The sequence below is a fragment of the Scyliorhinus torazame genome, chromosome 5, assembly GCF_047496885.1.
Source record: "Scyliorhinus torazame isolate Kashiwa2021f chromosome 5, sScyTor2.1, whole genome shotgun sequence".
Lineage (NCBI taxonomy): Eukaryota > Metazoa > Chordata > Chondrichthyes > Carcharhiniformes > Scyliorhinidae > Scyliorhinus > Scyliorhinus torazame.
Genome location: NC_092711.1, coordinates 170402771 through 170430598, shown reverse-complemented (window position 1 = coordinate 170430598; position 27828 = coordinate 170402771). Strand labels below are relative to the sequence as shown.

At 48.4% G+C, this 27828-nt stretch overlaps 1 protein-coding gene across 1 annotated transcript; it reads right to left on the bottom strand.

The window, feature by feature from the left end:
- Positions 1-2194: 2194 nt before the first annotated feature.
- Positions 2195-8178, bottom strand: LOC140420620 (uncharacterized). The gene is made up of 2 exons (XM_072504614.1): positions 8048-8178; positions 2195-4819 (listed from the first exon to the last, which is right to left on the bottom strand). The coding sequence occupies exon 2, from the start codon at positions 4425-4427 to the stop codon at positions 3240-3242; it is 1188 nt and encodes a 395-aa protein (XP_072360715.1). The 5' UTR covers positions 4428-4819; positions 8048-8178; the 3' UTR covers positions 2195-3239.
- Between the last annotated feature and the right edge of the window lie 19650 nt (positions 8179-27828).

Below are 27828 nucleotides of genomic sequence, written 5' to 3'. Positions count from 1 at the left end.
TCACAGCTGATCTGATTGTAACCTCAACTCCACATTCCCACCGATCCCCCGATAACCTTTCACTCCCTTGCTTCTCAAGAATCTATCCAGCACTGCCTTCAAAATGGTCAAATCTCACCAGCTGATTATGGGAGGGGGTGGTGCGGATTTCAATTCTGTAAGGGAGCCAAGGTTAGATTGGTTCAGCCTTAATTTTCACAGTAACTTCATTGCAACGTTAATGTAAGCCTACTTGTGACACTAATAAGACACAGGTGCTGAATTAGGCCACTCGGCCCATCGAGTCTGCTCCGCCATTCAATCATGGCTGATATTTTCTCATCCCCATTCTCCTGCCTTCTCCCCATAACCTCTGATCCCCTTATTAATCAAGAATCTATCTATCTCTGTCTTAAAGACACTCAGTGATTTGGCCTTGATCAATAATGTCCAATTAAATCCGTTACCTTGATGGTGGGGCTTGTCGCTACCGGCCATGTCTTTGGTGTCCGAGGCACGTGGGCCTTCCCAAATGAGGAAAGCTCAAATGGGGCAAAGAGTTGCACAGATTTACCACCCTCTGGCTGAAAAAATTCCTCCTCACATTTGTTTTAAAGGATCCTCCCTTTAGTCTGAGATTGTGTCTTCTGGTTCCAGTTTTTCCTACAAGTGGAAACATCCTCCCCATGTCCACTCTATCCAGGCCTCGCAGTATCCTGTAAGATTCAATAAGATCCCCCCCTGATCCTTCTAAACTCCAACGAGTACAGACCCAGAGTCCTCAACCGTTCCTCATACGACAAATAAAGGGTTGAGCAAGTTTAATGGGCCAAATGGTCGACTGCAGCTCCTATTTGTTATGATCTCTGTGTCCAGGACAGGAAGCAGTGAGCAGGGATCTGTCAATCAGCCTGAATCAGCACCTTCAGGAGAATTGGGAGGGTGAATATTAGATACAGTGAATGGAGGGAGTGTGTGTGGGATGGAGATTTACAGCTTTTGGGGAATAAGGGAGGGAAGAATGTTCCAGAGAAACTAGAACTGTCTGTTAGGAGTTTCTATCCTGTACTGACAGTGATGTATTTTGTAAATTGTTTTTCCAGGATATTAGAAAAGGAGGAATTACGGTCAGAAATCCCAAACATCACATCTTGATCTGACAGTCACTTGATTCTTTGGGTCACACACACCCGAGTGAGAGTGTTCCAGAGCACTGACTGTGGAAAGAGCTTCAACCAGTTACAGAGCTTCACAGTGGGGAGGGACTGTACATGTGTTCTCTGTATGAGTAAGGCTTCAATTGTCTAACCCGGAGAGACACAAGGAGACCCAAAACATGGAGAAACAGTGGAAATGCCGGGACTGTGGGAAGGATTCAAAGCCCCATCTGCACTGCAAGCTCATCGGCACATTCACACTGGGAGAGGCCATTCAGCTGCTCTCAGTGTGGGAAGGGATTCAGTCAGTCATTCACCCTGCAGACACACCAGAGGGTTCACACTGGGAGAGGCCATTCAGCTGCTCTCAGTGTGGGAAGGGATTCAGACATTTATCCACCCTGCGGAGACATCAGCCAGTTCACCCCGGGGAGTGAGCATTCACCTGCACTCAAATTGAGAAGGGATTCTGTGTTTCCTTGTACCTGCTGAGACACCAACAAGGTCACAAGTGATTACAGGGGTTGGATTCTGCTGTTATTGTTGCTACTCTCAATTACACCCAGAACAGCATTGTGTTCATTCTGTCAGTTGGTCAATGGGGAGGGTCGGAGGGATTTTGTTCTGCTGGACTGGCCGGTCTCACGACTTTGCCTCCAGTGGGCTGATGCTCTTGAGCCTTGTGGCAAATACTTGGCTTCAAATTTCACAAGGATCACAGAGTGAAAGGGTGTTTGGAAGGTAGATGACAGATAGTTCCTGTTCCTGTTTGGAACCCCAAAGCATGCAGGTTTAGCTGAAGATAGGCTTTGGTGGTTACATGGTTCTGTCTCAGAAGGAAACTGTCAAGCCATGAGGGGCAAGTTGTCTGCAGTTGGTTAGGAACTTACAATAAAATGTGTAATGATACAATCGCATTGAAAGAATTATCACATATTTACATAAAATATAGATTCCTTTAAGAAACAAATATCCAACAGGAAAAGTGACGCAACCGTGGTTAACAAGAAAAAGTAAAGATTCCATTAGGTCAAAGGAAGAGGCTCATTAATCGATGACAGATTTATTGCTTCACTGATTTATTGGTACCTTGAAGAATCAATGCAGTATAATTCTTAAATTCAGTATACATACAGACAGAAAATGGAATATCCACAAGGCAAAGTCATTGTTTCAGATAAAAATATGAGAATTGCTGGACAGAAACTTAATACGTGTCAGAATCTAACACGGTTTCAAGAAAAGTTGCATAAAAGCCCTCGTAATGAATAAACCGTTGTTCTACAAATACATCTAGTAATGAAAAAGTTTTGCAGCCTCAACAGAAACATTCACAAAATGTAGCAAAGCCTTAGCAACAAGCAAGGTTAATGCAGAACACCTTGGGGGCGATTCTCCAATATTGGGCCCAAGAGTTCGCGCCATCATGAATGCCGTCGTAAACCGGGCCCAGTTATGTACGATTCTGGCCCCCATAGGGTCCAGCACGGCGCTCGAGCAGTTCACGCTGCTCCAGCCTCCTTTCGCGGTGCCAAATGGGCGCCGCGCCAACCCACGCATGCGCAGTTGGGCCGCGCCATCCTGTCCATGCGCAGCTGGGCCGCGCCAACCCACGCATGCGCAGTTGGGCCGCGCCATCCTGTCCATGCGCAGTTGGGCCGCGCCATCCTGTGCATGCGCGGGGGACTTCTTTAGCGCGCCGCTCCCGACTTAAGATGGAGTCGGTGTTCAGGGGCCGGCCGCGCCAGAAAGTAGGCCCGGGAGGGATTTGAAGAGGAGGCAAACCCATCCACCCACTCCAGGTTCAGTCCTGGATGTGATTAACAGCAGGAATAACAGCAGAATCCAACCCGTCATCACTTGTGAACCCTTTGGTGTCTCAGCATGTTGGACGACTGAGTGAATCCCTCCCCACAGTGAGAGGTGAATGGCTTCTTTCCAGTGTAAACTCGCTGGTGTCTCCGCAATGTGGATGATGTTTGAAACCACTTTGTGCAGTGAGAGCAGCTGAACGGTCTCTCCTCAGTGTGAATGCGCTGGTGGGACATCAGTACCTGAGAGCTTTTAATCCCACTCCCATAGTCAGAGCATTTAAAGGGTCTCTCATTGGTGTGAGTGACATTGTGGCTCAGCAAGTGATGACCGAGTGAATCTTTTCCCAGTCGGAGAGGTGAACGGGCTCTCCCCGGTGTGACCTCGCTCGTGTTTCATCAGGTTGGATGAGGTTCTAAAGCTCTTTGTGCAGTGAGAGCAGCTGAACGGTCTCTCCTCAGAGTGAACGCGCTGGTGGGACATCAGTAGCTGAGAGCTTTTGAAACCCTTCCTGCAGTCAGAGCATTTAAAGGGCCTGCTCTTGGTATGAGTGACATTGTGTTTCAGCAGGTTGGATAATTGAGTGGATCCCATATCACACACAGTGCAGATGAACGGCTTCTCCCCGGTATGAACACTCTGGTGTCTCTGCAGGCTGGATAACCGAGTGAATCCCTTCCCACAGTCAGAGCAGGTGAATGGCCTCTTCCCAGTGTGAACTCGTTCGTGTCTCCGCAGGTTGCCAATGTCAGCGAATCCCTTTTCACACTGAGAGCAGGTGAAAGGCCTCTCTCCAGTGTGAACTCGTTCATGTCTCTGCAGGTTGCCAATTTGAGTGAATTCCTTTTCACACTGAGAGCAGGTGAATGGCCTCTCCCCGGTGTGAACTCGTTCGTGTCTCCGCAGGTTGCCAATGTCATTGAATCCCTTTTCACACTGAGAGCAGGTGAAAGGCTTCTCTCCAGTGTGAACTCGTTCGTGTCTCCGCAGGCTGCCAATGTCAGCGAATCCCTTTTCACACTGAAAGCAGATGAAAGGCCTCTCTCCAGTGTGAATTCGTTCGTGTATCCGCAGGTTGCCAATGTCAGTGAATCCCTTTTCACACTGAGAGCAGGTGAACGGCCTCTCTCCAGTGTGAACTCGCTGGTGTCCCTGCAGGCTGGATAACTGAGTGAATCCCTTCCCACAGTCAGAGCAGGTGAACGGCCTCTCCCCAGTGTGAACTCGTTCATGTCTCCGCAGGTTGCCAATGTCAGTGAATCCCTTTTCACACTGAGAGCAGGTGAAAGACCCCACTCCAGTGTGAACTCGTTTGTGTCTCCGCAGGCTGCTAATGTCAGTGAATCCCTTTTCACACTGAGAGCAGGTGAATGGCCTCTCTCCAGTGTGACTGCGTTGATGCCTTTCCAGCTCGCACGGGGCTCTGAATCCCTTCCCACAATCCTCACATTTCCATGGTTTCCCCGTGGTCCGGATCATTTTGCGTCTCGCCACGTTGGACGATCAGTTGAAGCCTCGTCCACACACAGAATTCCTATTGTTGGACGATCAGTTGAAGCCTCGTCCACACACAGAACACCTATACAGTCTCTCCCTGCTCTGAATGGTGAAGTATTTTTTCAGGCTGTGTCGCTGGTTAATGCTCTTTCCACAGGCAGTGCTCTGTAACAGTCTCACACGGGTATGCATGTGTGTCTCAGTGCTTTTCCAGACACACTGATGTTTAAAATCTCTTGAAACAGACAGAATAGACAAACATTTCTCCTTCTAGATTCAAAGGCCAATGATCCCAAGAATTGAGTGACTCAGTCAGTTCTTGACGTGATATTTAGTTTGAGATATTGGCCTCAGACTCCTCTCGTTCGAACTTCCTGTGAACAGATTTGACAATAGTAATCATTGTCAGTACAGGATAGAAACTCAGAACAGACAATTCTAGTTTCTATCGAACATTCTTTCCTCTCTCTTTCCCTGAAATGCTCTAAATCTCCATCCCACACACTCTCCCTCCATTCTCACTCTGCTGTATCTAATATTCACCCTCTCAATTCTCCTGAAGGTGCTGATTCAGGCTGATTGAGAGATCCAAGCTCACTGCTTCCTGTCCTGGGCACAGAGACCTGAAAAACGTCATGCAGGCTGCCAGACAGATATATGTCTATATTACTGGATGAAAAATGGGTGTAATATACAGGCTGTATTCACTTACTTTTCCTCCCAATTTTCCTGAAGGTGCTGATCAACAAATCTAAACTCACTAAAACCTGTACAAGAGTACAGAATCTCCATATCAGTACATTTACTGATTAGAGATGGGGAAATTCTGAGGAAGAATTGTATTTAGTCATGGAGTGGTCATGACAGGGAACTCACTGCCCACAAGGGTTGTGGAAGTCGAGATGATCAATAATTTAAAATAAAATAGGATGGTTACTTGAAGAAAAAAAACTTGCTGGTGAACAGGGATATCGATGGGGAATGGGACTGACTGGATTGCTGTACAGAGAGTCAGCATTGACTTGAGTTACCAAATGGATTCTGTCATTGCTGCAATGACTGTATGACTGGAAATATATAATGTAGGTACAGTACTATTTACAAAACTAGAAATAATAATACATGTATGTTATCACAGAACCATCAATAATATATATAATACATACCATATAAACACACTCGACATATCTCTGTCCGATATAAAATTTTTAAAAATTAATTGACGGGATGTGGACAATGCTGGTCAGGCCAGCATTTATTGCCCATTCCCAGTTGCCCTTCCGAAGTAGTGGTGAGCTGCCTTCTTGAACTGCTGCAGTCCTTGAGATGTAGGTACATCCCCTGTGCTGTTTTTTTTTTTTTTTTTAATTGTTTTTTATATATTTAAAGTTCCCAATTCATTTTTTCCAATTAAGGGGCAATTTAGCGTGGCCAATCCACCTACCCTGCACATAGAACATAGAACATAGAACAATACAGCGCAGTACAGGCCCTTCGGCCCACGATGTTGCACCGAAACAAAAGCCATCTAACCTACACAATGCCATTATCATCCATATGTTTATCCAATAAACTTTTAAATGCCCTCAATGTTGGCGAGTTCACTACTGTAGCAGGTAGGGCATTCCACGGCCTCACTACTCTTTGCGTAAAGAACCTACCTCTGACCTCTGTCCTATATTTATTACCCCTCAGTTTAAAGTTATGTCCCCTCGTGCCAGCCATATCCATCCGCGGGAGAAGGCTCTCACTGTCCACCCTATCCAACCCCCTGATCATTTTGTATGCCTCTATTAAGTCTCCTCTTAACCTTCTTCTCTCCAACGAAAACAACCTCAAGTCCATCAGCCTTTCCTCATAAGATTTTCCCTCCATACCAGGCAACATCCTGGTAAATCTCCTCTGCACCCGCTCCAAATCCTCCACGTCCTTCCTATAATGCGGTGACCATCTTTGGGTTGTGGGGGCGAAACCCACGTAAACAAGGGGAGAGTGTGCAAACTACACACGGACAGTGACCCAGAGCCGGGATCGAACCTGGGACCTCGGCGCCGTGAGGCAGCAGCGCTAACCACTGCTCCACCATGCTGCCCTACATCCTCTGTGCTGTTAGGGAGGGAATTCCAGGATGTTGCCCCAGGGACAGTGAAGGAATGGCAATATATTTCCAAGTCAGGGTGGTGTCTAACTTGGAAACGAACCTCCAGGTGGTGGGGTTCCCAGGTATCTGCTGCTCTTGTCCTTCTAGATGGTAGTGGTTGTGGGTTTGGAAGGTGCTGTCTGAGGAACCTTTATGATTTATTGCAGTATATCTTGTAGATGGTATACACAGCTGCTACTGTTTGTCGGTGGTGGACGGTTTGAATGTTTGTGGAAGGCGACGCAATCAATCAGGCGGCTTTGTCCTGGATAGTGTCGAGCTTCTTGAGTGTTGTTGGAGCTGCACTCATCCAGCAAAGTGGAGCGTATTCCATTACACTCCTGACTTGTGCTTGTAGATGTCCGGTAGACAAGCTTTGGGGCATCAGGTGGTGTGTTACTCGCTGTAGAATTCCCAGCCCTGGGAGCTACAGTATTAATATGGTTAGTCCAGTTCAGTTTTGATCAATGGTAACCCCCAGGATGTTGGTTGTGGGGGATTCAGCAATGAAAATGCCACTGAATGTCAAGGGGTGGTGGTTAGATCCTCTCTTGTAGGAGATGGTCATTGCCTGGCACTTGTGTAGCACGAATGTAACTTGCCACTTATTAGGCCAAGCCTGGATATTGTCCAGGTCTTACTGAATTTGGACATGGACTGCTTCATTATCTGAGGAGTTGAGAATGGTGCTGAACATTGTGCAGTCATCCATAAACATCACCACTTCTCACCTTATGATGGAAGGGAGATCATTGATGAAGCAGCTGAAGATGGTTGGGCTGAGGAAATTGTCCTGAGGAACTCCTGCAGTGATGTCCTGGAGCTGAGATGATTGACCTCCAATCACGACAACCATCTTCCTTTGTGCCAGGTATGAGTGGAGATTCCCATTGACTCCAGTTTAGCTAGGGCTCCTTGATACCATACTCGGTCAAATGCTGCATTGATGTCAAGGGCAGTTACTCTCACCTCACTTCTGGCATTCAACTCTTTCGTCCAAGTTTCAACTAAGGCTGTAATGAGGTCAGGAGCTGAGTGACCCTGGCGGAACCCAAACTGAGCGTCCAGGAACAGGTTATTGCAGAATAATTGCCACTTAATAGCAACTTTGATGACTCCTTCCATCACTTTGTTGATGATGGACAGTAGACCTACAGAGAAGTAATTGGCTGAGTTGGATTGGCCCTGTTTACTGTCATCTTAAATGTCCGTCATCTCCTGGGGAAACCAGACCTTTAATTGTGAACATTAGGAAAGAGACCATCCTTTTAGCCAGACAAATAAATGTGTCAAGCTGAGGGAGCAAAGGATGTGAATGTCTTTGAGTGAGAGAGAGAGACCTGGGCCAAGCTTTCCAGGGTCTGCACCCTCCCTGGATTCACTTCCTTTCTCTTCAGTTGCTGCAAATCACCAATTGAAGACAATAAATGGAAAGAGGGAGAAAAGAAAGTGCTTTACTCACAGATGTTGGAGACAGGAGGAAGGTTCTGTCTGTGTGCAGCTCAAGCTCATTTAGGGTCGGAGGAACAAGTTTTGCTCGGCAGAAACCTCCGTGTCCAACTTCCGCATTGAGACAATGGGGGAGCTCTGATTGGCGGAGGAGCAGAGTCCTTCCGGTCCTCCAGTCTTCCTATTGGTCATCTCAGCAATAAGGTCAGCGGAAGTGAGCTCCCCTGTACATGCGCAGCTTCCCCTTCCCTTAGACATGCGCAATCCCGTATTAGTGGTGGGGGAGGGGACACACCGACGGCCGGAACTGTCAGCCGGTTGCCTGGAAACTTTGTCTCGAGGATATGTGGGGGAAGGAGAACAATGAGTGGGAGCGGGGCTCCCGCATCTGCGCGCTGGGCAGTGACGTCACGGCGGAGCGGGCTTATTCCTATTGGTTGATTAAGAGGACGAGCTCCTTTGTGATGTCACAATGTGGAGGTTGGACAATGAGTTTCAGACTGAAACATCTGGACAACATCTGGGAGCAACTCAATGTCTCCCCCTTTCATAAGGTCATAAGATATAGGAGCAGAATTAGGCCATTTGGCCCATCGAGAAGAACCCTTCAACCCGACTAAAAATCTGTCTAACTCCTCCCTAAATTTACTCACTGTCCCAGGTCCACCGCAATCTGGGGTAGTGAATTCCACAGATTCACAGCCCTTTGGGAGAAGCAGTTTCTCTTCAGCTCTGTTTTGAATTTGCGACCTCTTTTTTTCAATAATCTTTATTGTCACAAGTAGGCTTACATTAACACTGCAATGAAGTTACTCTGAAAAGCCCCTACGCTCCACATTTTGCCGCCTGCTCTGTGTGGGAAGGGATTTATTTCCTCATCCAACCGGCAGAGACACCAGCGAGTTTACACAGGGGAGAGGCCGGTTACCTGCTCCCAGTGTGGGAAGGGATTCACTCAGTTATCCCACCTGCAGATACACGAGCGAGTTCACACTGGGGAAAGGCGTTCACCTGCTCTCAGCGTGAGAAGGGATTCACTCAGTTGATTAGCCTGCAGATACACCAGCGAACTCACACTGGGAGGGGGGGGGGGGGTGGCGGGGGGGGGTTGTTCACCTGCTCTCAGTGTGTGAAAGGATTAACTCGGTTCGATAACCTGCAGCCACACCAGCGAGTTCACTCTGGGGAGAGACCGTTCACCTGCTCCCAGTGTGGGAAGGGATTCACTCGCTTATCCCACCTGCAGACACACCAGGGCGTTCACACTGGTGAGAAGCCATTCACCTGCTCTCAGTGTGGGAAGACATTCACTCATATGTCCAGCCTGCAGACACACCAGCGAGTTCACACTGGGGAGAGGCCATTCACCTGTTCTCAGTGAGGGAAAACATTCACTTTGTTATCCAACCTGCAGGCACACCGTCGCGTTCACACTGGGGAGAAGCCATTCGCCTGCTCTCATTGTAGGAAGGGATTCACTCGGTTATCCAACCTACAGAGACACCAGCGAGTTCACACTGGGGAGAAGCCGTTTACCTGCTCTCGGTGTGGGAAGGGATTCACTCAGTTATCCCACCTGCAGGCACATGAGCGAGTTCACACTGGGGAGAGGCCGTTCACCTGCTCTGAATGTGGGAAGGGATTCCGTGATTCATCGCAGCTGCTGAGACACAAACAAGTTCACAAGTGATTACAGGGGTTGGATTCTGCTGTTAGTGTTGCTACTCTCAATTACTTCCAGGACTGCATTTTGTTCATTCTGACAGTTGGTCAATGGGAATGGTTGGCGTGTTTCCTCTGCTGGACTGGCTGGTCTCACGACTTTGACTCCAGTGGGCTGACGCTCTTTGAGCCTTGTTGCGGATACCTGGTTTCAAATTTCATAAGGATCACAGATTGAAAGTTGGTTTGGAAGTTGGAAGCTGTTTCCTTCCCATTTCTGTTTGGATCCCCTTAAAACATGCCACCTTGCCATGGTGATGGGCAATGGAGGGTACATGGATCTTTTGTTTAACTTATCTCTGTGTTTCTCGCAGAAGAAAATTATCAAGGTATGGGGCAGGTTGTCTGACATGGACTGAGAAACAACATTAAATGGTGTGATGGGAGACAGGCAATAACTAATATTTCAGGGGATTAGTTAGCTCAGTTGGCTGGATGGCTGGTTTGTGATACTGAGCGACACCAACAGCGTGGGTTCTACTCCGTACCGGCTGAGGTCATCCATGAAGGCCCTGCCTCCTCAGCATTGCTCCTCATCTGAGGTGTGGTGACCCTCAGATTAAATTACCACCAGTCAGCTCTCTCTTTCTCACAAAGGGGGATGCTCTTATGGAATTCTGACAATGGTCCCAGCCAGTAACAAGGTTAAGATAAGGGAGTTATGTATACTCAAGACCCAAGGACGGTCGATGAGGGGGTCTGGAAGGCATCATGAGTTCATGAGTAACCCCCTAGCTGTCCATGAGCTGATCACGCAGTTCCCTGCTGCCCAGTAACCACTTTCATTGGATCTACCAGTCAATGTGTGCAATCTATAATCATTGTGATTGGATCGTGTCCGGCTGAGTTGGGCTGACTAACTATTTGAAATTGTATAAATGATGATGATTCCCTTTGTTCAGTGGAGAGGTATCTGCCTTTGCCCAGAGGCTTACTCCCCGCCGGTGTTACAACAATAAACTTTGATGTTTGAAGCAGACCTGAATGTCGAGGGATTCTTTTGGATTCATTCATGTTAACAAAAGCATAACCTACTTTTGTATTCAATTCCCCTCACAATAAACAATAACATTCCATTAGCTTTCCTAATTACTTGCTGTACCTGTATACTCGCCTTTTGTGATTCATGCTCTTGGACATCCAGATCCCTCTGAATCTCTCACCATTTCGATAAAAAGCTTTTTTATTCTTTCTGCCAACATGGACAATTTCACATTTTCCCACGTTGTTCTCCATTTCCCAGATCTTTTCCCACTCACGTAACTTATCTATATCCCTTCGTAATCTCCTTATGTCCCCTTCACAATTTACTTACCTACCTACCTTTGCAACATTGGAACATGGGAGCAGGACTTGGCCATTCAGCCCATCGAGCCTGCTCCACCATTCAATACGATCATGGCTGATCAACCACTTCAATGCCTTTCCCCCCACACTATCCCCATATCCCTTTGTGTTAATGGTATTTAGATATCTGTCAGTCTCTGCTTTAAACACACTCAGTGACTGAGCTTGCACAGCCCTCTGGGGTACAGAATTCCAAAGATTCACAACCCTCTGAGTAAAGAAATGTCTCCTCCGAGACCGGTCCTAAGTGGCTTCCCCCTTATTTTTAAATTGTGTCCACTGGTTCCAGACTCTCCAACCAGGGGAAACATCTCACCTGTACCCACCCTGTCTATTCCATTATGTATTTTGTAGGTTTCATTGAGGTCACTTCTCATTTTTTGAAACTCTAGAGAACACAGGCCAGGTTTCCCCAATCTCTCCTCAAAGGGCAGTCCTGCCACTCCCGGAACAAGTCTGGTGAACCTTTGTTGCCCTTTCCCTCTGGCGACAAGGGCAGTAAAACTGCACACAGTCCTCCAGCTGCGGTCTGACCAAGGTTCTATACAACAGGTACATTCTGGACAGTCTCACGACTTTGCATTTATTTTATCCTGGATAGTATGGGGGAGGCGGTGGCCTAGTGGTATTGCAGCTGGATTAGTAATCCAGAGACCCAGGTATTATTCTGGGGTTCGAATCCCACCAGGACAGATGGTGAAATTTGAATTCAATAAAAATTTGGAATTAAAAGTCTAAAGATGACCATGAAACCATTATCGATTGTTGTAAACACCCATCTGTTTACTAATGTCCTTTAGTGAAGGAAATCTGGCCCACATGTGACTCCAGAGCCACACAGATGTGGTTGACTCTTCACTGTCCCCCACTGTAATGACCGAGCAAGCCACTCAGTTCAAGGGAATTATGAATGGGCAACAAATGCTGACCCAGCCTGTGATGCCTCCATCCCAAGAAAAAAGTTTTATCATACTACTACAGGTAGATCTAAAATAAATACATTTGTCTCGGTTCCATTGAGTCTACAGCACAGGGCCCGGCCAGTCGGCTCAATTGGTCTCTGTCAGTATTTATGCTCCACATGAGCCTCCACCCAGCCCTCTTCATCTCCCCCCATCAGCATATCCTTCTATTCCTTTCTCCCTTGTCAAGGTACAGGCGTATTCATGTTGTTCACCTCAACCACTCGCTGTGGTAGCGAGTTCCACATTCTCACCACCCACTGGATGAAGAGGTTTCACTTGAAATCCCTATTGGATTATTGAACCCCTGAAAATGGATTGAAAATGCACACAGCATTTGTAACAGATTGGATGAATTGTCAGCGCAGATGGGGCAGCACGGTGGCGCAGTGGTTAGCAGTGCTGCCTCACGGCGCCGAGGTCCCAGGTTCAATCCTGGCTCTGGGTCATTGTCATGTGGAGTTTGCACATTCTCCCCGTGTTTGCGTGGGTTTCACCCCCACAATTGAAAGATGTGCAGGGTAGGTGGATTGGCCACGCTAAATTGCCCCTTAATTGGAAAAAATGAATTGGGTACTCTAAATTGAAAAAAAAAGAATTGACAGCACGGATAGAGATAAATGTGTGTCCTGATAGACATTACAGAGACTTTCTGAAAGGTGACCAAGGCTGGAATCTAAATGTTCAAGGGTATTTGACATATTGGAATGCATGAAGCTCGGAAAAGATAATGGGATTGCTCCTGTTCATTAGTTCAGTACTGAGAGATCAACTTAGCCTGAAAGTTCAGGGTGTGGAATCAGCTTTGCTCGAGATAAGAAATAATAAGTTACAAGGTCTCTTGTGTGAGTAGTTAATGGGCCTCCGAACAGTAGTTACATTGTAGGTAGAGTATACAGGAAGTATTAAATAAGGCTTGTAATTAATGTACCACAATAATCATGGGTGACTTTAGGCATCAGTTAGGACGATGAGCCTGACGAATATTAATCATGAGGAAGTGACACCACAATGAGAAACTGACATCACACATCAGCAAGGTGACCGATATCCTTCAGAGACCAATCAGACATTGATCGTGCCCCATTTAACCAATCAGGGACTGATCATGGGCTGCTTGGGCCAATCAGAACCACAGGAAACTACCAGCCATGCATAGAGGTAGGTACTAGAAAGTGTTAGTGAGCTCCAATTCTCTGGAGCTCGGTGCACAACACAACATGAAGAGGATAGACTTCAGTCAACAGAACAAGAGACAGCTCCACAGTCACCTGGAAGCTGAGAGCTGGTGATCCAGAGTGAACGGACTGATCCACTGCCTTTGTTAATTATTGTGATTTTGTACTTATTACAATTAATTTAATAAATTCTGTGACAATATTCTTGTACCTGGAATGGTCTGTAACTAGTCAGGAGCTGCAGGTAACTTTCACAACACAGTCTGACGTGTAATTGATTTGAGTGTTACAATTCAGATTGGAGCCAAACGCGGACCTTACAATAGGATCGAATTTCACATTCTGTTTGGGTATCCTGCACTAACAGTGATGGCTTTTGTAAAGTCCTTTTCCAGGATATTAGGAGGGGAGGAGTTACGGACAGAGTCACTCGATTCATGGGAGCTGAATATCATCGACCTTTGAATTTAGAATGAGAAATGTTCGTCTGTTCTTCTGCTGAAAGAGATTTTTAAACATCACTCAGTGTACAGACACTGAGACAGGCTCATCCGAGTGAGGCATCACTAAAAAAATCCATTTTATATTTTGCAGCTCACCCAAAGATGGAAATTTCAGCACACATTTCTCCATCTTGTATTTTTTAATGTTTTGTTTGCCCTTTAAATATCCTTGCCCTCTGGATGTTTCATTACAGAACTCAGCTCGAAGACATCAAAACTTGTATCCGGCCTTGCCTGTGTGCCCCAGTCGTCAATTCAACTTTGCAGCAGTTCAGTCCCAGCTTTGGAAACACCTTTTATCTTTCTGTGAGGCCCCGGCCCCATTGACTGTGACAGGGTTCATACTGTCTCCCTGAGATTGTTGATGTAAAGTCACATCAGACCCACACTGCCCGATTTCCAATCCAATTTATTTAAAGGTCCCAGAAGCCTGACTCCAACCTTAAATGTTGTTCTGATCCTGTCAGTAACATTGTTTTGGAACTCACTAGTACCACCACATAGGCAGCCATCAACATGCATCATAAAGATGCCCGAGAGTTTCCTGCCTTGGAACCAATAAAGCACGGCAGCTTCTGCCTTCAGGTAGAGACAACCCGACTTGGACAAAACTGATCTAACTGAGAAGTGCCGTACACTTGAAACATTGTTCAAAACATAGACAAACTTATTGAACTTCCAAAGTCTTCCATCTATTCTTTAAGATTGTAGTTTAGTCGGGCAGTATGGTCGCCACGGGCTTGGAGGGCCGAAGGGCCTGTTCCTGTGCTGTACATTTCTTTGTACATCTGGCACCGTAGGAGGTTGTAGAAACACTGCCCTCTGGAGGTGATCCCCCAGCGCAAATGCAGCTTTTATGTTTCTTGACTGAAAGTTCTGAGAAAATGTCACGAAAAGGGCCAAAGAAATTTCAAAATGACCTTTCCTGCTGTGGGTGAGTCCACTCTGACCTCTTTCTCTCCTAAGACTTCTTCAAATTCCCGCGTCACTGACCTCACCTTGGGCCTTATAAGTTCCATCTGGTTGGACCTTTTCTGTGCAGATCCATCGATGTGATGATGCTGGCTGACCCCTATCTGGGACCTCTGAACAAACGCCAAACTCTGTCCAACTGCCTAACTCTTTCTGTTTCACCTCCCATACAGCTTTATCCCCAGAGCCGTCAGTGGATCCTGTTCCTGACACCTGGTTGTTTTGGGACAAATGTCACTCGGAGTCCAGAGTTGGATAAAGTTCGGGAATCTTTATTACAAACACGCAGGGAATGCTTCCGCGAACCGAAGCATCTCAAGGAGTAGTTACAATAACACACGTTTATACACAGTACAGTTGCAGCTGTTTTGTCTGCAGGTTAGTGGGAAAGTACAGGACTTAAAAGAAACAACTCGAAAACAGCTCACTTATTGGCTATAGTGACTTCATCTCTCACAACACACATCTCGGAAAACAATAGCCAGACCAGTAATCCAGAGACCCAGGATAATGCAGATGGTGAAATTTAAATTAATTAAAAATCTGGAATTAAAAGTAATCGATGACCATGAAAGCATTGTCGATCGTTGTAAAAACCCATCTGGTTTCTTTTAGATCCACCTGTGGTGGGGGAATAACACTATTTACTATCCAGGATAAAATAAATGTACTCCAGCCTTTGTGGATCATTCCAGTAGAAATGTGCTCTCCCAGGCTCAAAGAGCATCAGCCCACTGGAAGCAAAGTCGTGAGACCGGCCAATCCAGCAGAAAGAAACCCTCCGACCCTCCCACTTCACCAAGTGTCAGAATGAAGAAAGTTTGATCTGATTAAATTTATTCACGTGCACCGAGGTACAGTGAAACGTATTGTTCTGCATACAATACAGACAGATCATTTTATACATGAAAACACATAGGGACATATGATAAATACACAATATAAATATGTAGACATCGGGTGAAGCATACGGAGTGTAGTACTACTCAGTAGAGAAGATGTGTGGAGAGATCAGTTCAGTCCATAAGAGGGTCATTCAGCAGTCTGGTAACAGTGGGGAAGAAGCTGTTTAGAATCTGTTATTGCGAGTTCTCAGACTTTTGTATCTCCTGCCCAATGGAAGAGATTGGAAAAGAGAATAACCTCGGTGGGAGGGTCCTTGATTTTGCTGCCGGTTTCCCAAAGCAGCTGGAGGTGTGGACAGAGTCAATGGATGGGAGGCGGGTTCGTGTGAGGGACTGGGCTGTTCACAACTCTCTGTAGTTTCTTAGTCTTGGGCTGAGCAGTTGCCATACCAAGTGTCATGGGAGTGTCCCTTTAAGAAATGTTTTGTCTTATCACATGGCTTCAGTGATGTCATTGTGTGGGTGGAGATGGGCTGTGGCTCTGGGTGTTGGTTTTACTTTCACTTTGGTTTGGGGCTGTTTTGTGGCTCTGAGTCTTTTGCTTTCGTTGTCACATTTTTGGCTGCTGTACTCAGAAAGAGGAGTATTTTGGCCTCTCTCTCGATCTTCATTTTAAAAGCTGTTTCCAGACTGCTTGATAACTTGAAAATAAATAATTGCTTCCTGGAAGGAATTCAAACCTACTCTTTTGGAGAGGAAACAAGAGCATCCATACCAGGTCTTGAGTGCTGTGTGCTGGGCCACACCTTTGAAAAGGAGGTACTGGTTTATCGGATCTTGTTAAATTGGAACAGTTAAAGGGGGGAATTGTTAAGGGTTATACATAGAGTACTGTAGCGTGTGTGGTTTCTATGTTTGTAGTTGATAAAAATGCTTGCTGTGTGGGTTTATAAAATGTTAACTAAATTTGTAGAATAAAGCTTGTTTTGATTAAAAGTGCTTAAGGCCTCTGTTGAATAACACCTGAAAGGCAGGCCCTGTGCTCATCGGAACCAAAATCAATAAACAATTGTAGGTCAGGTGAACTCCATGATATACTTTGGAGTTTTCTAAACTCTGGCCCATAACACAAGCTGTGATGCAGCCAGATAAGATGTTTTCTATGGTGCTCCTGTAAAAGTTGGTGCACCTGTAATAATTGGTAAAACTCAATGATAATCTTCATAATTGTCACAAGTAGGCTTACGTTAACGCTGCAATGAAGTTACTGTGAAAATCCCCTAGTCGCCACACTCTGGTGCCTGTTTGGGTTCACTGAGGGAGAATTCAGAATGTCCAAGTCACCTGACAAGCATGTCTTTCGGGACTTGTGGGAGGAAATCGGAGCACCCGGAGGAAACCCACGCAGACACGGGGAGAACATGCATACTCCACACAGACAATGACCCAAGCGGGAATCAAACCTGGGACGCTGGCGCTGTGAAGCAACAATGCTAACCACTGTGTTACCGTGCCTCCCATGTGGCAATCAGTGTGGACATGCTGAATTTCCTTAGTTTCCTGAGGAAGTATATGTTTCTTGGTCGTAGCGTCGATGTGGGTGGACCAGAACAGAATGCTGGTGATGTGCACACCTCGGAATTTGAAGCTGCTAACCATCTCCACCTCAGCCCCATTAATGCAGACAGGGGTGTGTACGATATTTTGCTTCCTGAAGTCAATGACCAGCTCCTTAGTTTTGCTGACATTGAGGGAGAGATTGTTGTCATTACACCATGCCACTAGGTTCTCTATCTCCCTCCTGGACTCTGACTCATCGTTGTTTGATATCCGACCCATTACGTCGTGTCATCAGCAAACTTGTAGATGGAGCGGGAGCAGAATTTGCCACACAGTCGTGTGTATAACGAGCGTAGTAGGGGGCTAAGTACGCAGCCTTGTGGGGCCCCGGTATTGAGGACTATCGTGGAGATGTTCGTGATTCGAACCACTATAGTCGTGTCATCAGCAAACATGCGGATCGATTTGGAGCCAAATTTTGCCATGCAGTTGTGTGTGTGTATAGGCAGTGCAGCCTTGCGGGGTTCCTGAATTGAGAACTATCATGGAGGAGGTGTTGTTGTTTATCTTTACTGATTGTGGTCTGTGGGTCAGAAAGTCGAGGATTCAGTTGCAGAGGGAGGAGCCTAGTCCGAAGTTTTGGAGTTTTGATCTGAGCTTGGCTGGGATTATGGTGTTGAAGGCGGAGCTGTAGTCAATGAATAGGAGTCTGACATAGGAGTCCTTGTTGTCGAGATGCTTCGGGGGCGAGTATAGGGTCAGGGAGATGGCTTATGTGGACCGGTTGTGGCGGTATGCAAATTGCAGTGGATCAAGGAATGCTGCGAGTATGGAGTTGATGTGTCCAACATCTCGAAGCAATTCATAATGATCAATGTCAAGGCCACCGTGTGATAGTCATTGAGGCACGTTGCCTGGTTCTTCTTTGGCACCGGTATGATGGTGGTCTTCTTGAAGCCGATGGGAACCTTGGAACGGAGGAGGGAGAGATTGAGGATGTCCGGAAACACACCTGCCAGTGGGTCAGCGCAGGATCTGGGTGCATGACCTGGCACAACCAACGACAGTCCCGGTCGTTAGTCTGCAACTCGAGATTAGTTTGGTATCGTCACTTGGGAGTCCCTGTTGGCTTTGCGGAGGTCATATATAGATTTCTTGAATAGGTCAGGGTTGCCTGCCTTGAACACCTTCAGTCGGGAGTGAATCTCCCAATGAAACCATGGATTCTGGTTGGGTAACGTACAGACTACCTTCTTTTGCACTCAATCTTCTACACATTTACTGATGAAGTCTGTGACGGTGCTGGCATACTCGTTTAGGTTGGCTGCTGAGTTAACATAGAACATACAGTGCAGAAGGAGGCCATTCGGCCCATCGGGTCTACATCTACCCACTTAAGCCCTCACTTCCACCCTATCCCTGTAACCCAATAACCCCTCCTAACCTTTTTTGGTCACAAAGGCAATTTATCATGGCCAATCCACCTAACCTGCAAGTCTTTGGACTGTGGGAGGAAACCGGAGCACCCGGAGGAACCCCACGCAGAAACAGGGAGAACGTGCAGACTCCGCACAGACAGCGACCCAGCAGGGAATCGAACCTGGGACCCTAGTGCTGTGAAGTCATAGTGCTATCCACTTGTGCTACCGTGCTGCCCTTGTTATTGAATATGGACCAGTCCACTGACTCCAAGCAGTCGCGTTGCATTGACCTTCTGTTGCATCAACCTTCTTAACCGGATTCTCCTGTTAAGTTTCTGCTTCTTGGACTTCCAATTGCGGCGATGCCGAGCTAAGCCGCACATATTCGGCAGCTCCCGCTATAACGGACTTTTGGGCTCTCCGGAGGAGCCCCAACGGAATTGTATTTTGACTAAATCCTGTGTGGGAAGGTGAAGTAAGTAACCCCTTCCGTCGCAAAGAGGGGATTACCAGTGAACGACCAAAAAACAAGCTCTGGAGCAGCGGCAGAAACGAGGGGGGAAAATCAAGATGGCGGAGGTCGGAGATCGAGCAGCATGGGGGCCGGACCAGCAGGAGTTTCTCAGGCGCTGCATGGAGGAGCTTAAAAAGGAGGCGCTGGCGCCAATGCTGTTGGCGATCAAGGGGCTGAAGGAGACCCAGAAGCCCCAGGCCATAGAGCTCAGAGAGGTGAAGGACAAAACTAACGAGAACGAGGACGAGATCTTGAGCCTGGCGGTGAAGATGGAGTCGCACGAGGCGCTGCACAAGAGGTGGGCCGAGAGACTCGAGGTCCTGGAGAACAGGTCGAGGAGGAAGAATGTCCGGATCCTGGGTCTCCCCGAAGGAGTGGAGGGGGCTGATGCCGGGGCGTATGTGAGCATGATGCTCCATTCGCTGGTGGGTGCAGAGACCTTTCCGAGCCCCCTGGAGCTAGAAGGGGCTCACCGCGTCCTGGCGAGGAGACACAAGGCTGGCGAGCCGCCAAGGGCGATAGTGGCGAGGTTCCATCGCTTCGCAGACAGAGAGAGTGTCCTGAGATGGGCCAAGAAGGAGTGGAGCAGCAGATGGGAGAATGCGGTGATCCGAGTATACCAGGACTGGAGCGTGGAGGTGGCAAAGAGGACAGCTGGCTTCAACCGGGCCAAGGCGGTGCTGCATAAAAAAAGGGTGAGATTCGGAATGCTGCAGCTAGGACGACTGTGGGTCACTTATCAGGACCGACACCACTATTTTGAAATGCCAGAAGAGGCTTGGACCTTTATCCAAACGGAAAAATTGGACTCGAACTGAGGGACTGTGGATGTGGGGGAGATGTTGACTATACAGGGTTGTAAATATGGGTAAAGAATGTTTCACGGGTGGGACGATGGGTGGGGATGGGGGAAGAGTTCTTGATGGGGGGACAATGAGGAATGTGGGCGTCGGTGCTGGAGGGAGGTGAGACTCGGGGATAGGGGAATTTGGATAAGGCCGCAACAGGAGCTGCGCCACAGGGGGCGGGGCTGGCTCAGGAAAGCGATGGCTTTTTCCCGCGTTAGGGAGGGGGGGGGATGGAGGAGCGTAAGGAGGAGGAGGGATTTCCACACGGGGGGGGGTCAACGGGAAGGCGGGGGAAGCCGGGGTCAGCAGGAGGCAGTGGGCCGGTTAAGAGGGCCCGAGTGCTCACGCACTTAAAGGGACTGAAGGCAGACGTGGTCATGCTTCAGGAGACACATCTGAAGGTGGCAGATCAGGTCAGGTTAAGGAAGGGATGGGTAGGACAGGTGTTCCATTCGGGGCTGGATGCGAAGAATAGAGAGGTGGCAATACTGGTGGGGAAGTAGGTGTTGTTTGAGGTCAAGAACATAGTAGTGGACAATGGAGGCCAGTATGTGATGGTGAGCGGTAGGTTGCAGGGGACGGGGGTGGTATTGTTAAATGTATACGCCCCGAATTGGGACGATGCTGGATTCATGAAACGGATGTTGGGCCGTATTCCGGACTTGGAGGTAGGAAGCTTGATAATGGGTGGGGATTTCAACACGGTGTTGGACCCAGCACTGGATCGCTCCAGATCTAGGACCGGAAAGAGGCCGGCTGCAGCCAAGGTGCTCAGGGGGTTTATGGATCAGATGGGGGGAGTAGATCCGTGGAGATTTGCCAGGCCTTTGGCCAGAGAATTTTCTTTTTTCTCCCATGTACACAAGGCCTACTCCCGGATAGATTTTTTTGTTCTGGGCAGGGCATTGATCCCGAAAGTGGAGGGAACGGAGTATTCGACCATAGCCATTTCAGACCACGCCCCGCACTGGGTGGAACTGGAGCTGGGGGAGGAGAGGGACCAACGCCCGCTGTGGCGGTTGGATGTGGGACTGCTGGCAGACGAGGAAGTGTGCGGAAGGGTGCGGGGGTGCATCGAAAGGTATCTGGAGGCCAACGACAACGGGGAGGTGCAGGTGGGAGTAGTACGGGAGGCGCTGAAGGCGGTGGTCAGGAGAGAGTTAATCTCCATCAGGGCTCATAGGGAGAAGAGAGAGGGCAGGGAAAGGGAGAGGTTAGTGGGGGAGATCTTAAGAGTGGACAGGAGATATGCAGAGGCCCCTGATGAGGGACTACTCAGGGAGAGACGAAGTCTCCAGACGGAGTTCGACCTGTTGACCACAGGGAAGGCAGAGGCATAGTGGAGGAAAGCACAGGGGGCGATGTATGAGTATGGGGAGAAGGCGAGCCGGATGCTGGCACATCAGCTCCGTAAGATGGCAGCGAGGGAAATAGGTGGAGTCAAGGATGGAAAGGGAACTACGGTGCGGAGTGCGGTGAAAGTGAATGAGGCATTCAAGGCCTTCTACGAGGACCTGTATAGGTCCCAGCCCCCAGGGGGAAAAGAGGGGATGCGACGATTCTTGGACCAGCTGGGGTTCCCGAGGGTGGAGGAGCAGGAGGTGGCTGGTTTGGGGGCGCCAATTGGGATGGAGGAGCTGGTTAAAGGACTGGGGAGCATTCAGGCAGGGAAGGGACCGGATGGGTTCCCGGTGGAGTTCTATAGGAAGTATGTAGACCTGTTAGCCCCGTTGCTGGTAAGGACCTTCAATGAGGCAAGGGAGGGGGTGACCCTGCCCCCGACAATGTCGGAGGCGACGATCTCTTTGATCCTGAAGCGGGATAAGGACCCACTGCAATGCGGGTCGTATAGGCCGATCTCGCTCCTCAACGGAGGTGCTAAGTTGCTAGCAAAAATGTTGGCTACGAGGATTGAGGACTGTGTCCCGGGGGTGATTCACGAGGACCAGACGGGATTTGTAAAAGGCAGGCACTTAAATACCAATGTGCGGAGGCTCCTAAATGTGATAATGATGCCATCGGTGGAGGGAGAGGCGGAGATAGTGGCAGCTATGGACGCGGAGAACGCCTTTGACAGAGTAGAGTGGGAGTATCTCTGGGAAGTGCTGCGGAGGTTTGGGGCGGGGTTTATCAGTTGGGTTAAGCTCCTATGCAGAGCCCCGGTGGCGAGTGTGGTTACGAATTGGCGGAGGTCGGAGTATTTTCGGCTGTATCGAGGGACGAGGCAGGGGTGCCCCATGTCCCCCCTGTTGTTTGCATTAGCAATTGAACCTTCGGCCGTGGTATTAAGGGAGTCCATGAAATGGAGGGGGGTGGTTCGAGGGGGAGAGGAGCATCGAGTGTCACTGTACGCAGACGACCTGTTGCTGTATGTGGCGGACCCAGTGGAGGGGATGGTGGAGGTCATGCAGATCCTAAGGGAGTTTGGGTACTTCTCGGGCTACAAGCTCAATGTAGGGAAGAGTGAGCTCTTTGTGGTGCATTCGGGGGATCAGGGAAGAGGGATAGACGACCTACCGTTGAGGAGGGCGGAAAGGAGCTTTCGATACTTGGGGATCCAGGTAGCTAGGAGCTGGGGGACCCTGCACAAACTTAATTTGACGCGGCTGGTGGAGCAGATGGAGGAGGACTTTAAACGGTGGGACATGTTGCCACTCTCGCTAGAGGGCAGGGTACAGTCGATTAAAATGGTGGTCCTCCCGAGGTTTCTTTTTGTATTCCAATGCCTTCCAATTGTGATCACCAAGGCCTTTTTTAAGAGGGTAGGCAGGAGGATTATTGGTTTTGTGGGGACGAGTAAGACCCCGAGGGTAAGGAGGGGGTTCCTGGAGCGTAGTAGAGATAGAGTAGGGCTGGCGTGGCCGAATCTGGGTGGCTACTACTGGGCAGCCAACGTGGCGATGATCCGTAAGTGGGCGATGGAGGGAGAGGGGGCGGCATGGAAGAGGCTGGAGATGGCGTCCTGCAAAGGAACGAGCCTGGGGGCGCTGGTGACGGCACCGCTGCCGCTCTCGCCGACAAGGTACACCACGAGTCCGGTGGTGGCGGCAACGCTAAAGATCAGGGGGCAGTGGAGATGGTACAGGGGTGCGATGGGAGCCTCGGTGTGGTCCCCGATCAGAGATAACCATCGGTTTGTCCCAAGAAGGATGGACGGGGGGTTTCAGAGCTGGCATCGGGCAGAGATTAGAAGAATGGGGGACCTGTTCATCGATGGGACGTTTGCGAGCTTATGGGCACCGGAGGAGAAGTTTGGACTACCCCCGGGAAATGCTTTCAGGTGCATGCAAGTGAGGGCGTTTGTGAGGCGGCAGGTGAGGGAATTCCCGCTGCTCCCGGCACAGGGGATTCAAGACAGGGTGATTTCGGGCATATGGGTCAGAGAAGGCAAGGTGTCGGCGATATACCAGGAGATGAAAGAAGAGGGGGAGGCTTTGGTAGAGGAGCTGAAGGGTAAATGGGAAGAGGAGCTGGGGGAGGAGATTGAGGAGGGTCTGTGGGCTGAAGCCCTAAGTAGGGTTAATTCCTCTTCCTCGTGTGCCAGGCTTAGCCTAATACAATTTAAGGTTGTTCACAGAGCGCACATGATGGGGGCGAGGCTGAGTAGGTTCTTTGGGATGGAGGACAGTTGTGGGGGGTGCTCAGGAAGCCCGACGAATCATGTCCATATGTTTTGGTCGTGCCCGGCACTGGATGGGTTCTGGAGGGGAGTTGCGAGAACTATATCCAAGGTGGTGAAAGTCCAGGTCAAGCCAATTTGGGGGCTAGCATTATTTGGAGTAGCGGATGAGCCGGGAGTGCAGGAGGCGAAAGAGGCAGGCATTCTGGCCTTTGCGTCCCTGGTAGCCCGGCGGAGGATCTTGTTAGTGTGGAAAGATGCGAAGCCCCCCAGTGTGGAAGCCTGGATAAATTACAAGGCAGGGTTTATCAAGTTGGAGAGGATAAAGTTTGCCTTGAGAGGGTCTGCGCAGGGGTTCTACAGGCGGTGGCAACCGTTCCTAGACTATCTCGCGGAGCATTAGATGGAGTTCGGTCAGCAGCAGCAACCCGGGGGGGGGTTTCTGGGGGGTATCTGAGCAAGAAAATACATAAAGGATCCGGAAAACTGATATGTACGGAAGGAATCCAATGTACAAGGTTCTGTATCATATTGACTTGCCATGTTTATGTCTTGCTATGCGAGCTTTCTTTTCTTTTTGTTACAGGGGGGGGGTTTGTTTGTATGGTTGAAAATTTTGTTTATAAATTCTTAATAACATTTTTTTTTTAAAATTCCTGCTTGTATGCCGGGAGAAGGAGCACCGTCTTGTGGTCCGATTGCAGTCAGGGGATGGATCATCAGGCGCCCTTGATGTTTGTGTAGCAGTGGTCAAGGATGTTGGGGCTCCTGTTGGGACAGGAGATATGTTGGTGGAATTTTGGCAGTACACTCGAGGTTGGCCTGGTTGAAGTCCCCGACCACGATGAACAAGGCCTCCGGGTATTCTGCTTCATTGTTATTTATAGCGGTTACAATTCATCAAGCGGCGTCTTCACTTCCGCCTGGGGTGGGATGTAGACCGCCGTGATGATGGCAGAAGTGAACTCCGTGGAAGGTAGTATGGACGGCACTTCACAGTCGGGTATTCCAGGTCCGGGGAACAGTAGTTCGCCAGGGTCACCACGTCCGAGCACCAGGAGTTGGCGAGGAGACAAACACTTTCACCCACTCCAGGTTCAGTCCTGGATGTGATTAACAGCAGGAATAACAGCAGAATCTAACCCGACATCACTGGTGAACCCTTTGGTGTCTCAGCATGTTGGACGACAGAGTGAATCCCTCCCCACAGTGAGAGCAGGTGAATGGCTTCTTTCCAGTGTGAACTCGCTGGTGTCTCCGCAATGTGGATGATGTTTGAAACCTCTTTGTGCAGAGAGAGCAGCTGAACGGTCTCTCCTCAGTGTGAATGCGCTGGTGGGACATCAGTAGCCAAGAGCTTTTGAAACCCCTCCTGCAGTCAGAGCATTTAAAGGGCCTGCTCTTGGTGTGAGTGACATTGTGGCTACGCAGGCCGGATAATTGAGTGAATCCCTTATCACACACAGAGCAGATGTACGGCCTCTCCCCCGTGTGAACTCGCTGGTGTCTCTGCAGGCTGGATAATTGAGTGAATCCCTTATCACACACAGTGCAGATGTACGGCCTCTCCCCGGTGTGAACTCGCTGGTGTGTCTGCAGGTGGTGTAACCGAGTGAATCCCATATCACACACAGTGCAGATGAATGGCCTCTCCCCGGTATGAACTCTTTCGTGTCTCCGCAGTCTGCCAATGTTAGTGAATCCCTTTTCACACTGAGAGCAGGTGAAAGGTCTCTCTCCAGTGTGAACTCGTTCGTGTCTCCGCAGTCTGCCAATGTCAATGAATTCCTTTTCACACTGAGAGCAGGTGAAAGGCCTCTCTCCAGTGTGAACTCGCTGGTGTGTCTGCAGGTTGGATAACTGAGTGAATCCCTTCCCACAGTCAGAGCAGGTGAACGGTCTCTCCCCAGTGTGAACTCGTTCGTGTCTCCGTAGGCTGTAAAAGTCAGTGAATCCCTTTTCACAGTGAGAGCAGGTGAACGGCCTCTCTCCAGTGTGACTGCGTTGATGCGTTGCCAGCTCGTGTGGGGCTGTGAATCCCTTCCCACAATCCTCACATTTCCATGGTTTCTCCATGGTCCGGGTGATCTTGCGTCTCACCATGTTGGACGATCAGTTGAAGCCTCGTCCACACACAGAACACCTGTACAGTCTCTCCCTGCTGTGAATGGTGAAGTATTTTTTCAGGCTGTGTCACTGGTTAAAGCTCTTTCCACAGTCAGTGCTCTGTAACAGTCTCACACGGGTGTGTGTGTGTGTGTCTCAGTGCTTTTCCAGACACACTGATGTTTAAAATCTCTTGAAGCAGACAGAATCGCCAAACATATCTCCTTCTTGATTCAAAGGCCGATGATCCCAAGAATTGAGTGACTCAGTCAGTTCTTGACGTGATATTTAGTTTGAGATATCGGCCCAAACTCCTCTCGTTCGAACTGCCTGCAAACAAATTTGACAATAGTAATCATTGTCAGTACAGGATAGAAACTCAGAACAGACAATTCTAGTTTCTATCGAACATTCTTTCCTCTCTCTTTCAATGAAATGCTCCAAATTTCAATCCCACACACTCTCCCTCCATTCTCACTCTGCTGTATCTAATATTCACCCTCCCAATTCTCCTGAAGGTGCTGATTCAGGCTGATTGACAGATTCACGCTCACTGCTTCCTGTCCTGGACACAGAGACCTGAAAATATTCATGCAGGCTGCCACATAGATATATGTCGATATTACTGGATGGAAAACGTGTGTAATATACAGACACTTACTTTCTCTCCCAATTTTCCTGAAGGTGCTGATCAACAAATCTAAACTCACTAAAATCTGTACAAGAACATAAGAACATAAAAACTAGAAGCAGTTGTAGGCCATCTGGCCCCTCGAGCCTGCTCCACCATTCAATGAGATCATGGCTGATCTTTTGTGGACTCAGCTCCACTTTCCGGCCCGAACACCATAACCCTTAATCCCTTTATTCTTCAAAAAACTATCTATCTTTATCTTGAAAACATTTAATGAAGGAGACTCTACTGCTTCAAAGGGCAAGGAATTCCATAGATTAACAACCCTTTGGGTGAAGAAGTTCCTCCTAAACTCAGTCCTAAATCTACTTCCCCTTATTTTGAGGGTATGCCCCCTAGTTCTGCTTTCACCCGCCAGTGGAAACAACCTGCCCGCATCTATCCTATCTATTCCCTTCATAATTTTATATGTTTCTATAAGATTCCCCCCTCATCCTTCTAAATTCCAACGAGTACAGTCCCAGTCTACTCAACCTCTCCTCGTAATCCAACCCCTTCAGCTTTGGGATTAACCGAGTGAATCTCCTCTGCACGCCCTCCAGTGCCAGTACGTTCTTTCTCAAGTAAGGAGACCAAGACTCAACACAATACTCCAGGTGTGGTCTCACTAACACCTTATACAATTGCAGCAGAACCTCCCTAGTCTTAAACTCCATCCCTCTAGCAATGAAGGACAAAATTCCATTTGCCTTCTTAATCACCTGTTGCACCTGTAAACCAACTTTTTGCGACTCATGCACTAGCACACCCAGGTCTCTCTGCATAGCAGCATGTTTTAATATTTTATCATTTAAATAATAATCCCTTTTGCTTTTATTCCTACCAAAATGGATAACCTCACATTTGTCAACATTGTATTCCATCTGCCAGACCCTAGCCCATTAATTTAGCCTATCCAAATCACTCTGCAGACTTCCAGTATCCTCTGCACTTTTTGCTTTACCACTTATCTTAGTGTCGTCTGCAAACTTGGACACATTGCCCTTGGTCCCCAACTCCAAATTATCTATGTAAATTGTGAACAGTTGTGGGCCCAACACTGATCCCTGAGGGACACCACTAGTTACTGATTTCCAACCAGAGAACCACCCATTAATCCCCACTCTTTGCTTTCTATTAATTAACCAATCCTCTATCCATGCTTAATGCCATGCATCTTTATCTTATGCAGCAACCTTTTGTGTGGCACCTTGTCAAAGGCTTTCTGGAAATCCAGATATACCACATACATTGGCTCCCCGTTATCTACCGCACTGGTAAAGTCCTCAAAAAATTCCACGAAATTAGTTAGGCACGACCTGCCCTTTATGAACCCATGTTGCGTCTGCCCAATGGGACAATTTCCATCCAGATGCCTCGCTATTTCTTCCTTGATGATAGATTCCAGCATCTTCCCTACTACCGAAGTTAAGCTCACTGGCCTATAATTACCCGCTTTCTGCCTACGTCCTTTTTTAAACAGTGGTGTCACGTTTGCGAATTTCCAATCCGCCAGGACCACCC

Coding starts and splice junctions, on each gene's coding strand:
- LOC140420620 (XM_072504614.1), bottom strand. CDS start 4,427: ATGATCCGGACCACGGGGAAACCATGGAAATGTGAGGATTGTGGGAAG.